Raw genomic sequence first — 16,671 nt, 5'->3', positions numbered from 1 at the left:
TAATTTTGGTGATTAGCCACATATCGAACTATACAATTGATGCTAAGAATGTAGATCAATATAACTGCAGAATTATAGGATAATCTAAATCATATTGACAAAGTTTGTATTTGGATATACAGTCAACTCCCTTTATAGTCACTCCCGTTATAGTCACATTCTACTATATAGTCACACCAGTTGAATGTTCAAAACACTTTATTATTAAAATCTATCCTATATAGTCACAATCTATCTATAGTCACTATCACACCTATCCTCAAAAATCTTATATTAAAAAGAACCGTTTATAATCACAGTTATATAAAGAATATATTAAATAACTTGGCATCTAATAATCGTACAAAGATGTACCATAGCTTGTTAGAATCGTCTTACTGAGACGAATCGAATGGTGGTAGTTTTATCCTTTTATTGTGCAAACAGTCTTATGACTTTATCTTTTATTTATATTTTGAACTTCGAAAAATAATCGAACAATATTACAAAAATAAGAAAATAAACTAATAAAAAATAAAAAGAGTAGCTTCACGACTCATACAAGTAAAGAAATCTAAACTAAAATAAAATTAAAGCAAAGAAAAACTGAACTATTACAGAATCGCATACCCCAACTTTACCCGAAGGCCAGTGTGAGTCAACTATCCAACATCCAAAAATCCAGTCCGTTACCAGAAAGAGATCCTAAGAGGTTGAACTGTTAAGCGGCGCAGAAAATCCAAGTGCGAGATCCAAGATCCACCCCGAATTATAGAAGAGGATATCCAAGAAATCCAGGAATCCTGAGAAACTGACGCCAAAGAAGAGTTGTGTTGTTGTGGAGAAGTAGTATTAGGGAAAGAATTTGTAGATGGGCCACGTAATTTGGAAGCAGCCGAGATACCCTGCGACTCCTCCCAAGCATGGAAAAGAACATTCCGACACAGCCAAATTTCACCATATAATTCGACTTGGAAGTCATTAAGAAGGGGAGAAATAGTCTTGTATATAACAGAGAGAGGAAAGAATTGATTCAAAAATGCCGTTAAATGCGCAGGCAACAATCCTCGAGTAAGCCAAAGACAGGATGAAGAAGGAGCATCATAGTTCCAGCAATCCAAAGCAGAAAATTCGGTTTGAAAAGAAATATCCAAAGATTTCAAAGATAGGAAAGAAGATAAACAAGAATCTCTAAATTTAATGACTTCAGAACGATGTGTTAAACATGGATTAAGCTCTGGAAGAATATAAGGGCAAGTCCAAAGATGATTCAAATCTTCAGGAGCAGAATTACACTGCGGACAAAGCCAATCGGGAGAATATAAATAAGGCTTGCGTTGTTGAAGAGTAGTTAAGGTAGGTAACATATCCAAAAGAAGTTTGATACGGAAGATCCAAAATTCAGGACGACCATTCTTATGCGAAGCAAAACCTTTAATTTGTGAAAGGCAAAAATAAATACCAGCCCAATCAAAAAGTGAAGGAGCACCAAGAGCAGTAAAACGCGCAAGTGAACAGAAAGATAAAAGAGCACGAGCATCAGCAATAGAGCGGAGAAAATGTCGAATATTCACGTCAATTGGCAAGGAGTTAAAAGTCAACACGCATGGAGCATAACAAAATGTTGAAAGTAGAGTAGTGGGTTTTAAAGACGAACGAGCATCTTTTGCCAAAGAATCCGCTTGTATATTGTAGATATCATCGCCATGAGCAGGGACTTTAATCAATTCGACATTAAGATTACGATCCATGATAAGTTGTCGAATAGAAAGCCAAAGAAGATGATTAGGTTCTCGGAGCAACTTCGGTGAGAAAGGAGCATCAACAAACCGTGTCCATAGTGAAATTAACTGACTACAATCAGTATAAATAGAGATTGATGAATCACGGAAAAGAGCATTCAATCCTAATAGGACAGCAGAAATTTCAGAGCGCAAAGCGGAAGGAAAGTAAGAAGGGAGATGCATGGAAGAAGATTCCAGAACAAGTCCATCATCATCAAGAGCAATCCAAGCAGAAGTCATGGAAGAAGGCGAAGAATCATTGGCAGGATGGAACGAACCATCTGTGTACAAAGATTGCACCGAAAGTGGTAAAATAGTATCTTCAATTCTATCGATTCTATCCTTAAAGAGAGGAGAAAGAGCGGGAGAAGCGTTTGAAAAATGAACAAGAGCCAAGGAAGTCGCATAACTCCATGAAGTAGATAGAGTAATGGGAAGATAAGCCGCGAAAACTTTGGCATTTCTGGTAGGGTAGCCCACAGTTTCTGATAGGGTAACATTGAAAAAACACTTTTCGCTGTTACAGCGCTGTTTAATGGCAGATTTCTTGGATAAGGCAGGAATGTTAACCGCACAACCAGGACAAGGGTTATAAGATCGTTCATCAGCCACAGTAGAAACAGGAAGCCAATGAGACATAATAGCCGAGTTTTGTTTCTTATAAGTGATACACACACGACCAACAGATAAAGTTTGAGTAGCAGAGTCAAGATTAATAGCCCATTGAGGATAAAAAGAATAATCTTTAACAGTATGATCTAATAAACAAGGAGAAGCTAAAGTAAAAGAAGAATTAATAAAATATGAAGATAAAAGTAAAGTAGAAGAGGAAGAAGAAAGAAAATTATTATTAATAAAAGTAAACCAATTAGGAATCCGTCCTTTACGACCAACGATGCCGAGATAACGAAGGTCGGGCCAATTCGTAAGATAACGTCCACAAGGAGAAACCAATTGAGCAAGCACAAATATATTCAAGTTTTTCCAAAGTTTCCAACTTGTTTGAAAAATGGAATGTGGTAGAATAGATCGGAGTGGTAAAGCAGGTTGTAGATCGCGCCTCGGAGGCCGGAAGGAGAAAGACCACGTGATGTTCAAACGCGAAGAAAACAAAAGCGAATTAAACAAGGTATGCGTTCGTAAAGAAACAATATGCGACCATGGTTCTAGGTTAATAGTAGTCGGGCAACTTTCAGCACCCAAGTATCCTTGAAGATAGGAAATAGCATAAAGGGCAAAATCTGTAAAATCAGGATGAGTGAAAATTTTTTGCCAAGATGCGATATGGGAAGAAAGGAATCGATAAAAAGCATTCTGAAGCGAAAATGGAAGTTTGAGAAATAATAAGGCCAACGGGGTAGTCGCAGCAAGACCAGCTTTTCTTCGAAGTACTGAAAACATAGGCTTGACTATTGATTGAATAGTACTTTCAGAGAAAAGGGTAGTTTGAAGACGAAATTCCAATCGCGGAAGAAGGACAGCATTATAGAGATAGGCCACATGTTGTGCTAATAATTTCTTCGGTCCCAAGAGAGCAGCCATATCTTTAACCATGGAGCGCGCTTGTTTCAGAACAAAATCAGAAGAGGCGGACAAAGAAAACCAAACTCCTAAAAAACGAAATGAAGTTTTAAGAGGTAAAGAAGAAAGGGAAAGAGATATATCGGAAATTAAAAGGGAAGGTGAAAGTTCAAAAGTAATCTCCGAAGAAGGCGAAGAGGATGAAAGAAGAACATATTTTGCTGAATTGGCTTGAACATTATTTAAAGTATAAAATTCAGCAGTAATAGAAAGACGATCTTCTATTCCGGACTTTGAAGAGGCAATAAGTGTAGAATCATCCATAAACGTTAAATGTGAAATTGGTAAGGAATGTTGTTCAAATTCAAGTGGAGAATAATTTAGAAGAGCTGAAGATTTTAAAATAAAAGGATCTCGTGCTTCTTGATTCAAAACAGTGAGTAAGGGATCCAAATAAATAACCCAAAGAAGAGGGGAAATGATTTCTCCTTGATCGATACCAACACGTACTCTATAAGCAGCTGTATCGCCATGACAAGTAATTATCTTATTATTTCGTCGTGTAAAAAGATTTAAAATAAATCGCACTAAAAGTGCAGGGATGTGTAACCTATTTAAAGCTAATTTAAGCATATTTAAATCCATAGAATCAAAAGCTTTAGAGATATCTTGAGAAACGATCCATAGTTCCTGATCATCAGTAGAGTCATGTTTATGTTGATGAATAATCGCATCCAGCATTTTGATAGGGACATCAGTAGAGCCACCAGGTAAACCAGCAAAATTACCACCTTGAAGAATTTTATTATATGCAAGGATGTTGGAAAGACGATTCGTGACGACCTTAACTACACATTTTCGAACTGTTTCCAGAAGAGTAATAGGTCGAGTGTTCTTGAGTTGAGCATCAAATTCGTGAGGTTTAGGAATAGGATAAACCACAGCTTCACGCCAGTCAGCAGGAATATCACCGCGAGAAAGACAGGTATTGGCCAGTAAAAGAGAGAAATCCAAGGCTTCACCGGACAGATGTTTAATCATCTCATAAGAAATTTTTGAAGGGCCGGAAGCTTTGTTATTTGGCATGGAGGAAATCACAGCAGACCATTCTTGTAGGGAAATGGGCGCCAAAACAGGATCATATAATGAAGCAGACACATTTGTAAAAGGAGTGTAAGCTTGTTGCCATCGGGCGGAAAATGAAGTGATGGAAGAATAGTGGACCAACGGAGGAGAAACAATTGATTGAAAATGAGAAACAGCCGCATGTTTAATATCCGAAGGATCCGTTAATAAAGTAGGAGTTGAGTCCAAAACGACCAGAACACGGTCAAGAACAATTGAACGTTTTTCTACTGATAAGGCAGAATCGATAAAGGTGCCGAGCGAGTTCGAAAAGTGTTCGTCACGTAGTGCAGTATAATATTCCACTGAGTCCGTAAGATGTTGGGCGAATTTAGTAGATAAAAAGGCAGAAACTAAAGTCTTCTGTGATCGTAAAAACGATTTAAATACAGATGCAGGGGTTGTAGAATAAGTAGGAACTGAGTAATCAGGAAGTAAGGATGCAAGATTTTCAAGATGGGAGGGCAAAGCGGCAGTCATTTGCGCAATCTGAGTAGGCCGAGTAGAACGACGAGTAGTAAGGCGATATAAAAATCGATCTAAAAACTTGTTAATAGCGATAAGTTTAGCTAATTCAGGAGAGTACGAATGTCGGTGTGTGTTGGAGACTTTTTGAAAGGGTAAAGTTTCAATAGCAGCACTAATTATGGCAGCTTTCAATGCATGCCACATACGATCAAGAGAAAGAGAGGAGAAATCAAAATTAGGGCGATATTGTCTATCTAAATAAACTCCAAGAGAATCATCTACTTCAGAGGTAAAATTATTCCATTGTTCAACTGAAGTGGAAGCGTAAGAGAAAATAGTACGCATTTCTTTTTTTTGTTTAAGACGAGATTTAGCCAAAATAGCCAGGCAAGAACTGAAATCAAAAACAGTTGAAAGAACTTTGTGATCTGTAAAAGGACGATCAAGGAGATCCGGGCAAGTAACCACTTGCGAAAAAGAGGCAGGCAGGAAAACCAGGTGAAGACCAAATATAATCCAGTCTAGAAGATCCATTATCATGAAAGAAAGTGGGATCAAGGACCATTTGTAGAGGAATGAGCTTGATGATCGGTAAAAAACCGAGAAGAAAGCAAGCGAAGAAGCTTAAAATGATTAGGTGAATAATTAGAATGAGCGATTGCATCAACATTGAAGTCGCCAAGAATAACTACAAAATAATTATTGGCTCGGGCATAATCGAGCCAAGAAAGAAGTTTGGCAATAAGATCATTGCAAATAGATTGATGAACAGAACCAGAAGGTGGATAATATACAGAAATAATAGAAATTTTAGTTTGATGAAAGAACAAGTCTAATTTAAGAAGTCGACCGTTCCAAGGATCAATCGTTTGAACATGTTTATGAAGGGGATTACGTAACAAAATGCCAACACCATCATGAGGGCGAGAAGAAGAAGATGAACAAGCCCAATAGGACTTAAAGTGATGTTGGGAGTGTTCATTTTTGAAAATAAATTTAGCATTTGAAGGGGAAAGACGCGTATCATTAATAGATAAAGCACCAAAAGAGGAGTGGAGAAAAAAATTAAGCAAATGTTGTTGTCGAACCGGGGAACATAAACCATTAACATTTAATTGACCAAATTTAATAAGGGGAGAGGGGTGAGGGGAAAAATTATGTTTATTGTTGTCCATCATTATTACACACTGATAAATCGGTAATAAAGAAGTGGGAAAAAGAGAACAATTATTGATTAGCTTGGCCTTGTTGCCGAGCTAAGATGAGGTTGTTTGTTGGATTCCTTCTTTAATCGAGCCAGCCAAAGAGGCAACAGTATCAGAAAGAGAGGAGAGACGCTGTTCCATATCAATAGGGGAGGAAGGAGCGACGTTGGAAGGTGGAATGGGAGCAAAATGAGGAATCGGCGAAAAACCACTTGTTGATTGCAAAGGAGGAGAATTAACATCAACGAGGATATTATTATCATTTCGATTCACTGTATCATCCCATCCTTGCATAGAGGAAGGGATGTAGGAAGGAGGTTTAGTGACAAAAGGGCCAGGAATAGGAGCACGAGCAGCCATAGCAGATTCCAAATTAGTGATGCGGCTGTTTATGGTAGCAAATTGTGTGGTAAGAAGGGCTAATTCTTCAACTACTTTTTCAAGAGCAGCACCAATAGATTTCCAATCAGTAAGCACAGTAGGAGGAGCAGGGTATGTAACATCCATGCCATCAGCGTAGTGATCAAGTTCCTTTTCATCAGGGAATGCGACGACGTTGATCGTTATTATTATTATTGAGATTATCGCGATTCCATGGTCGGCGTTGAGAACGAGAACGAGATTGTTGTCGGTTATTAGTTCTGGATTTAGAACGATGGCGAGAAGCATTGGTACGGCTTTGTCCATCATTATTGTAATCAGGGCGGGCAAAACGGTTATGTCGTTTAGCAGGATGAGAAGGAGGTAGATGCTTGTTATATAAAGCACGTAATTTATCATTAGATTGCCAAGGGCGAGGAGGGCGATTAGGTCTAGATGAAGAACCACATCGATCAGGGTTACAATTAGGGCGACCACATCGATGACAAAGAGAAGTGACTTCATCCGGAGAATGCCAGGTAAGGCCAACTTTCTTGAGGCACGTGAAATAGATTTAGCATTTTCCATAGCCGTTTCGAGGCAAAATGGCAATAGGCGTAAGGTTTGGGATTGTAGGAATTCATAGAGAAGGGAACATTGATAGATTTAGCGGAAATTTCATTGGCAATTTCAGCAAGATCGGCCGCTATAGTACTACGTGGAAGACCGGCAAGTAAAGCAACATAAGCGCGTCTTTCAGCACGTTGGTCAGGAGAGAAAGAAGCGGGGCAAATTCGCAAACAATGTCCTCCACAAAGGACGCCCGGTAGAGTCGAGGTTCTGTAAAGCACCAGTAGATTCAAAGGTAATGTATGCAGTACGATAAAGTTTAGATAAACGGGTATGGCAGCGAACAATAATGTGCCGTAACGGGAAAAGGTACCACGCAAAGAGCGTCAGTTATAAAAGCGGGATGTTTGCAGGAACTAACCACCTGGTAGAAAGACGCGCGCGTTCATCTGCTTTAATAGCCTGGGGGCTCGTTAGCATTTGGAAAATGCAAGCCAAACAAAGAATCCATCAGGAAGCTGTGGCTGCGTCACATCATCTTTTTTTCGGAAGCGACGACGATCCTCTTCAAATCGTTCGGATCCACCTACACGTGGCACGACCTACCATAAGAAGGAGAACAAGGAAAGTTGTCGATCAACCGCGTCGCACGCGTCGCGGTTCGAAGCGAAGGTGATTCCAAAAGCCATCGACATCATTAGGAGCGGCCGGCGCGTAGAAAAGTGTAGGTTGAGATTGTACTGCAGCTTGGGGCGTCCGGAGGTAGCAGCACGTTCGGTTGGAAAGAGACTGCGGGTGAGTAATTTCAGGGCTTTTGCCTTTATCGTTGTTGTTAGCAGGTGCGTGCTGAGAAGCGTCGAGAGGAGGTATCAGGGTTGAGAAGGTATACGGCGGAAGTTGTCTCGACGGGGCCAGGAGGCGTGAGAAGGTTTATCGGCAATTGCAATGGGGACAGAGGTTTCTCGTAGTCTTCGGACGGCTGTCAGTACGTTTATTAGTAGAGGTGGTCGAAGGTGGAGTGTTCGAAGGGCCAGACATAGAGGAACCTTGACCAGAAACGTTGCCAGTTGGAGAGCTAGAGGCAGGACGTTTAGATGTAGTATCTTTGTTAGACTGGTTATTTTTCTTTTTGTTATCTTTACCCATTTGTAAAGTGTCGTAGTAGTTATCTAAAATAAAGAAATTATAAAGAAAAAGTAATAAAAAACTCCGAAAAAATTTTTTATTTTTTCGTAAATATTGTCAAGTGAGCAGAACGGGAGAGAGTTTTGTTTTATCCTTTTATGATCACTGGCTGATAGGTTATTCAACAAAATGTTAAGCATCGGCATTATTATATTCCTTGATTTACGTTTACTGCGCCATTTAACATTTTGCTAAATATCTCGGTACCTAGTGATTGTAAAAAGACGATTAATAGCTTGTTGGAATCGCCTCATCAAGACCAATCGAATGGTGGTAAGTTCATCTCTCTGTGATCAATATTGACGGAGTTACTACTTAAAAACTATTTAATATTTTTTAATTTCAGAAAAATTGATCTAGTGATTGGATTTCGATGTATTTTATACCATTAGATTTGTCGCATCAAGACGAATTGAATGGTAGTAAGATCGTCTCTCTAGGATCAATATTGGCAGAGTTATTACACAAAAACCATTAATATTTTTTTAATTTCGGAAATTAATCTAGTGATTGGATTTCGATGTATTTTATACCATTAGAACCATCTCATCAAGACGAATCGAATGGCGGTAAGATCATCTCTCTACGATTAATATTGGAGGAGTTATGATACAATAAAGTTTTAAGTATAATTTTGGCCAAAATTATGTTAATTTTTGGCCGGAATTATGATATACTAATATAAGAAATTTTTTATATAGTCACATCTTTTTATAATCACCAAATATTTACTGTTTCATCTTTTTGCTCCAGTTCGACCTGTTCTTATGAACACTCAAGTGCTTAGGATTTCTGATATCCAACTTCCTTCTACAGTGTCTACATTGTATATTGATGGTTTCTTCCTTCCTCCTTCTAGTCATTCGATACCTTCGATGGTTTACGCATGGACTGCTATAAATTCTGATGACTTTATTCTTGAATCTCATTATAATACCATTTCTTCTATTTTTCCTTCTACTTTACGATCAGAAGTTTTTGCTTTATTACATGGACTGGACTCCCTCCCTCGGAATTCCAGGATTACTGTCGCCACTGATTGTGCACACTTAATCTCCTTATGGTCCTCGTACATGGATACTCCTTTTGTTCCTAAGATGCTTAAAGAATCCAACCACCTTTTATGGTCCTCTGTGCGAAGTATTATCTTACAGAAAAATCTGGTTGTTACTTTGACCAAAATTCCTGCTCATGCTAATGACCCTTTGAATAATCATGTGGATACCTTAGCCAAAGCTGCTCATACAGACTCGTATCTTTCTTCTCGATTGTTGTCTGAACTTTTGGCTCCTTGCATTTTACAATTTAATTCTTTACCTGTGGATATGAATATCCGGAAATTTATCAGTGATATCTTTGACGCTAAGAGTCTTTTAGCTCTTGCTATATTACCAAGATTCCATCCTAATTTTTCTATTTCTGATACCGACTGGGCTTGTACTAAATTTTGTCTTAATAACAAAACATGATTCATTTCTCATCAGAATGGTCGTTCCGAATTTTGTGCTTTCCGTATCAAGCTATTATTAGATATGCTTCCAACGCTCACGACTCTTCAGAGATGAAAGCCTCATCTCTATGATCTGGGTTGGCTTTGTCCTCAGTGCAATTCCTTTCCTGAAACTTTAGACCACTTGTGGACTTGCCCTTATATTTTACCCGAATTCAGCCCTTTTATTACTTTTAAAAAACTTCTACTGGCTCTTCGGACTGGTTATCTTGATAAATTCATTTCCACGGCATCTTTAAAGCCTTTACCGGATTCCTTTGCTGCTGATTTCGCGGCTATTGACTGTTGGGATTGCGACCCTCCTTCATCCTCCTGCCTACGACTCGCTCGTGAACTTATACCAATATTCCTTACAGGATTTCTTGGGAATTATTTTTCACCATTTACCATATGGTCTATTTTAGAATCACCTTTACACGACTTTCAATTTGACCTTTATGTTCAAATCTGGTTGTGCCGTTCCATTTTCTTTCATCATTGGGAATCAGCTCAAGGCATCACTAAAAAGATGAAATTGTCCACTTTCGGACTGTCTGTTATTTCTCATTCTTCCCATAAAACTTCTCCTGTTTCTTTGACACCTTCTTTGGCGATAATTTCCTTGGATTCCTGGGTTTCTTGGGTCTCCTCTTCTATAATCCGTGGTAGATCTTGAATCTCGCACTTGGATTTTTAGCGCCACTTAACAGTTCAGCCTCTACTTAGGATTTCTTTTTGGTATCGGACTGGATCTTAGGGCATTCTGGATAGTTGACTTACACTGGCCTTCGGGTAAAGTTGGGGTATGCGTTTCTGTAATAGTTTAGTTTCTTCGCTTAATTTTATTTTGTTTAGATTTCTTTACTTGTATGAATCGTGAAGCTAGTTCTTTTTATTTTTTATGTTTATTTTATATTTCTTGTTTGTAATATTGTTCGATTTGTTTATTGTACTTTTCGTTTAAATATATAATAAAAGATAAAGTCATAAGACTGTTTGCTCATAATCACCAAATATGGACTGTCCCAAATGTATGACTATAAAGAGAGTTAACTGTAATTTATTTTAAAAAATTGCAGGCAAATTTGTCTGTATTACCGTTTAAGGGATAATTAATTTATGATTTAACTTATCATATTGATTTGAAAAGATTATTAAATTATATTTGATTTAAATCTGGATTAATTTGATAACTCATTTTATAAATTTGTAATACTAATTTTATTAATAAAATATTTAAAAAAACTTATATTAAAAATATAATAATTTATTCCTTAAACGGTAAGCAGTTGCAGGCAAATTTGCCTGCAATTTTAACGAAAATTCAGTTCTCATTTAATTTTTTAAAAAATAAAGCTATTATAACAAATTTTTTTTTTCCCTAATAGTTTAAATGACATATTATATGATGATAATTATTATTTTTTGATTATATCAGATATGTTTGAAAATTAAAATTAATTATTAGTTAAAAAGTTAGCATTTTTAATAACAACTGTGATCTTAAAACTTTTTGCAATTAATTTCAACGCATTCATCAGGATTTAATTGTAACAGGACTCCAGACATCACATATATAACTCATAACTGATCTGTATAAATTTAAGTACTTTTTGCTCCTGCTAAAATAAACCTAATTTGCTAAAAATCAAATTATCATATTTCAAATCTATACTAATTTGCTAAAACTCAAAATATGAGTTAATAATTTTTTCTTTTATTATCAATAAAAAAATAAATGATTAATATAAATTAAACTGCCAATTTTTATAATTAAAATATGTAGATTATAGATAAAATAATAATTAATAAAAATAATAAATTAAATAAATAATTATTAAAAAATAAAATGTTGCGAAACTAAACGGACGGTTTTTGGCATGCATTATACTTAATATTGGTCGGAATTATACTTAATTTTGGCCAAAATATAACCCGGACTCCAAAACTAATATTTTTAAAAATATTATTTATAAAGTTAAAAAAAAGGATAAGTTAAATTTAAAAAAAAGTACCAATTTGCTCAAATATAAAATATGACTTTGTAAAATCAATACAATATGCTAAAACTCATAATTATGACTATTAATTAATTTTCAATCAATTTGCTCTATCTAAAATTATGAGTTTAACCTAATTTTGATTGAATTTGCTAAAACTTAAATGTGAGTTATATATGTGATGTCTGGGGTCCTATTATAGCTATATGATATCATAATACAATATGTAAAATTAGTCAGAAAGAATAACATTTATTATTTGAGCTTTTGCAATTTAAAAGTAGGATTTTGATCTTACATAGGACTCTAAAAAATGAATAATTTTTGAAAAATTAATAAAAAAAGTGCAAATGAGTTTAAGCTGATTTTAAAATATAAAAAAATTTATTAATTGTCATTTTCTTTTTGAGTATGATAATCCTTAAAACAACTTCTTTTCTTATTGCAACATAAAACTAAATTACATTTAACACAATATAATTGTGATTGAGATAGATTTTTTGATGTTTTCTCTTGATTTTTTTTTGCTAAATATTTGCCCCATATACAACTACTTCTTGTTTCTCTCCATTTGGGCAAATGACCATCAGGTGATAATCTAACTAATGAAAGTTCAAAACTTACTGTAACATATTGTTGCTTTTTGAAAGAATCAATTTGAATAAATTTAAATTGATTTGTTAATTCATCAACTTGACTTCGTGTATGTATATGTTGTTCTTCTTCTTCCAGTTCTGCTTTAATTAAATCCCACACTAATTTTGTTCTAAACTCCTTATAAGAAACATTTGCATTGCTCTTTTTCAGTATTAAATATGAATTAATAATTGCACTATCTAAGAGCCAAAAAAACAATGGCATCCAAGTTCTTTGTACTGCTAATTGAGTACCATAATACTCTCACAGTTGATCTGTAATATCCACCCCATCCATGAAGTGGTTATAATCATCAATTACAACAGGAATAGGTAAAGATTTTTTACTTGTACTTTCAAAAATTGCTCAAACTTTAATTGCATTAGTACTTGTTTCTCGAGGTCGACGACACACTTTTGCAATTCGATTTTCATCTCCATTAATTTGATGAATAGTTGAAAGCATAGTTACTGGACTATTATCCATTTATAAAATAGCCAATACATCATCAACAACTACTTCAGAAAGGGTATTTCAGTTCAACTTTTCATTTACTTTAAAAATTTGAGGAAAATTAGCACTATTTTTACGAACAGTCCCATATGCTCCAATTTTTTTTTCATGTAATAAATATTTAAAAAGCTTAACACTAGAAAAATAGTTATCTATGTAAATATTGAATGATTTGTTTTTTGGTAATTAGGAAACAAGATAATATACTTCACTTCCTATTTTACTTAAAGTTGGTGTTTACTGAATTTCAGGTTGATTTTGAATTTTGGATGTAAAAATGAAAATGTATGTATATCCAGTATCACAGAAAAAAAGAATTTTATAGCCTTCTGGCATGGGTTTATTTTTAATTCTTATAGTATAAGCACTCCTTCCAGAAAATCTTGTTATCATGATATCATCTCATCAACTAATAAATTTGATGATGGAATACAAATTGATTTGGAAACTGTTCAAATATAAATTGTTAAAGGATCTAATTTGGAATACTAAAACATGGGAGGGGTTGTATAATCTGAAATATGCATGTAACGTTTAATCTAATGTTATTAATAATCATAATTTTAAATTAGCAAAATGAATTTAATAAAAGAAAAAATGTATTTGTAAGTTGTAACAGCCTGTTACATATCTTATTTGTAACATCCTTTTTTTATTTTTTTTTAATAATAAATTTAATATGTGTTTCACAAATAAAATTTTTATATGCAAAATTTAATTTGGAAAACTTTTACTTAATGTATTTAAGACAGTTTCATAGACAAAATTTTAAGTTATAAGCAGTTTCTTGAAATTTTTTAAAAAATTCTTTTGTCTTAGTTACACGACTGATCTTTTGTTTTTGTTTACATTACGCCTAATCTTAAATTTTAATTGGATAAAATTGGGGTTGTTACAAATAAGACGCGTAACAGGCTGTTACAATTAGATTTATCCTTAATAAAATACCATAAAATTAAATTGAATTATCTGTTCAAATTGGAGTAGTGACATGAAATTTGTAATTTTGTGTTCAGAAAATCTACTATCCTTGTTCCAATAATTTCGAATACTGGATAATTTAAAATACCAGCATATATTACTATTGCTAACCATATTCTAAATTCCCTTATTGTTAACTTTTTCCATTTACGCCCTTCTCTTCCATTCTTTATGTAAGCATATGTATTGGTATTTTTAACAATTATTTTTATTTGTTCTAAAGAAAAAAAGAGACTAAAAATGGAATAGGATGTTGGAAAATTAAATTGGTAGTCATGGGTAAATTTACCATAAATTCATGTAAAGGTTTAAAGTGATGCATGTAGAATATTAAAAAAAGGTGGAACTGGAAGTTGTATAATCTGTTCTTCTTCATTGTTATGGTCTATTCCTCTACTACTACCACTACTACTACCCGTGCCTCTGCCTCTGTCTTTACCTCTACCTCTACCTCTTCTTCTGCCTCTAATATTTTTTTCTTCAATTTCTTCAATTTCTTCAATATTATTATTATCTATATTATTCCATTCATTATCAATATTTGGTTGTAAAACGTTTCTTAAAAGTTCAACAATATATTTATATCACTCTTCATTAGATTCCATAATAAAAATAAAAAAAGAAATAAAAAGTTGAAAGTGTGAGAAAAAATGCGAAATATTAAAATTTCAGGGTTTAAATTCTGATGTTTGTTTTGTCTGTTTTGCAGGCCAATTTCTGGTTAAAATTTAATGTTTAGCCACATAACTAACCATATATTTGATGATCATCATATTGATCATTATACCTGCAAAATTATATGACGTTTCGAGTAAAATTAAAAAACTTTACTAATGATGATTTTTTTTAAAATAAAATTGCAGGCAAATTTGCCTGCATTACTGTTTAAGAGATAATAAATAAATAATGGCCTAAAGATGTAGTATGTAATTGATAATTACTACCTTGTGTTGTAATAGTAAGGGTCGCAACCTATTACTACTTTTAAAGTTAAAGTGTTGTAATATTACAACACTTACGATTGTTCAAAAATTTTCTTTTTGAAAAATAAAAATTACAAAAATAAGTTTTTATAGAACAAATATCATCATAAAAATAAATAATTAATATATTATAATACATATTTGTATAATTGGAAATAATTACAATACTATATAATAATTACAATACTAATAGTAATTATAATACTATATAACAATTATAATATTGTGTTGTAATTACAACAAAAGTGTTGTATGTATGTTGTAATAGTTGCAACCTTACAACCTTCTAAAAATAATTACATATTACATCTTTATTAAATGGCCTATTATATAATAAATTTGATTGGTTAACTAATATTTACAATTATGTCAGCTATTTCAGTATATCCAATATTTATTTTTCTTTTTTTCATTTTTTTTTTTGATATATTTTTTCATTTTTTTTTGCTATTTTTTTTTTTTTTAGGTTTTTGGATTTTTCTTTTACAATTAAGATACATTTTTTTTTTGTTTTTGTTTTTTAATTTATTTTTACTGACTTTCTATACCATTCTTTTTTTAACATTATATAATACATTTTACTTTTAACTTTACTTACCACTAGTAAAAAAATGATTTATCCTACACATATCTTACACATATTGGGTACTCAAAATGTAGAAAATCATACATAAATAATACACATATCATACACATATCGGGTACTAATATATATATCATACATATATCAGGTACCTGATAGGTATACTATATATATAAATACCCGATATGTGTATGATATGTGTATTATTTGTGTATGATTTTCTACATTTTGAGTACCTGATATATGTAAGATATGTGTAGGATATGTGTAGGATAGACCATTTTTTTACCAGTGTACAGAGCTTATTTTTATTTTATTTTTTAATTTACTTTATGACGGAGTTTTATTCTTTAGCCTTATTATAGGTTTTTTTTGTGTAAAGTATTTTTTTATATTTTTTTTATTTTTATTTTTTAAGTTCTTGTTTTCATTATTTTTTACTAACTATATTTTTTTTACTTTGTCATTCTTTAACTTTACAAGTTTTACTTTTCAATATCATGGATTTTATTATCATTTAATTCTTCAACTTTTTTTATGGATTTTGTTCTTTATCTTGATTTTGTTTTTTATCCTATTGTTGTCATGATTTTTTTTGTATATCAAAATTACTAGTTCTATTAAAAATAAAATATAAATTTTACAATATATATTATTATTTTATTGCATAAAATCAAAAAACTTTTTGCAAATTAAAATGTTATGAATTTTTAATGAAAATAAATTAAAGTTGTTTAGAATTGCTATAGCAATCAGATTACTATAAACTAACACCCATAATTATAAATGATATTTTATAAGATTTTTAAAGAATAATTATAAATAAATTATAACTTTAATGATTTTGGCAAGAATTTTGAATTTAAAATATTTTTTATATAAAAGCTTAAAATAACTATACAATTAATATATTTTAAATTAATAAATTTAAATAAGTAACTTTCAATTAATAAAGGAAATTGATTTTATTTAATTAAAAGTATGCTTTAAAATTAACAAATAAGGCTGATCCAATTTGATCATATGTTTAACAGGATCCCGCTTACTTCTAATAGAGGTCTTCTCACAAAATTTCAAATTTACTAGTAATTTTACCAACCCCTTTTGTCTCATAATTTTACCTTATATATAGAGTAACATTTTAAAATTATATTAAATTTTACTTTAAATTTCTAGTGACCTTAAAATTTTTATATGATATTTTAAAAGTATTTATAAATGTTAAAAGTGAATTAGATTTATTACTAATGTAAAAAAATTAGTGTAATTATTTGTAAATACATAGCAAT

At 32.8% G+C, this 16,671-nt stretch overlaps 2 protein-coding genes across 2 annotated transcripts; both read right to left on the bottom strand.

Annotated features, from left to right (window-relative positions):
- Positions 1-12,073: 12,073 nt before the first annotated feature.
- On the bottom strand, positions 12,074-12,808 carry OCT59_007445 (uncharacterized protein; the record flags this gene model as incomplete). Its single annotated transcript, XM_066148742.1, has 2 exons — positions 12,074-12,484; positions 12,695-12,808. 2 exons carry the CDS (start codon positions 12,806-12,808, stop codon positions 12,074-12,076), a joined length of 525 nt encoding a protein of 174 aa, XP_065998705.1.
- A 1,316-nt stretch (positions 12,809-14,124) lies between these two features.
- On the bottom strand, positions 14,125-14,411 carry OCT59_007444 (uncharacterized protein; the record flags this gene model as incomplete). Its single annotated transcript, XM_066148736.1, has 2 exons — positions 14,125-14,330; positions 14,405-14,411. 2 exons carry the CDS (start codon positions 14,409-14,411, stop codon positions 14,125-14,127), a joined length of 213 nt encoding a protein of 70 aa, XP_065998704.1.
- Positions 14,412-16,671: the final 2,260 nt, after the last annotated feature.

This window comes from Rhizophagus irregularis, chromosome 15, assembly GCF_026210795.1.
Source record: "Rhizophagus irregularis chromosome 15, complete sequence".
Taxonomy (NCBI): Eukaryota; Fungi; Glomeromycota; class Glomeromycetes; order Glomerales; family Glomeraceae; genus Rhizophagus; species Rhizophagus irregularis.
The sequence above is the reverse complement of the archived record's forward strand: the minus strand, read 5'-3'. Positions and strand labels throughout refer to the sequence as shown.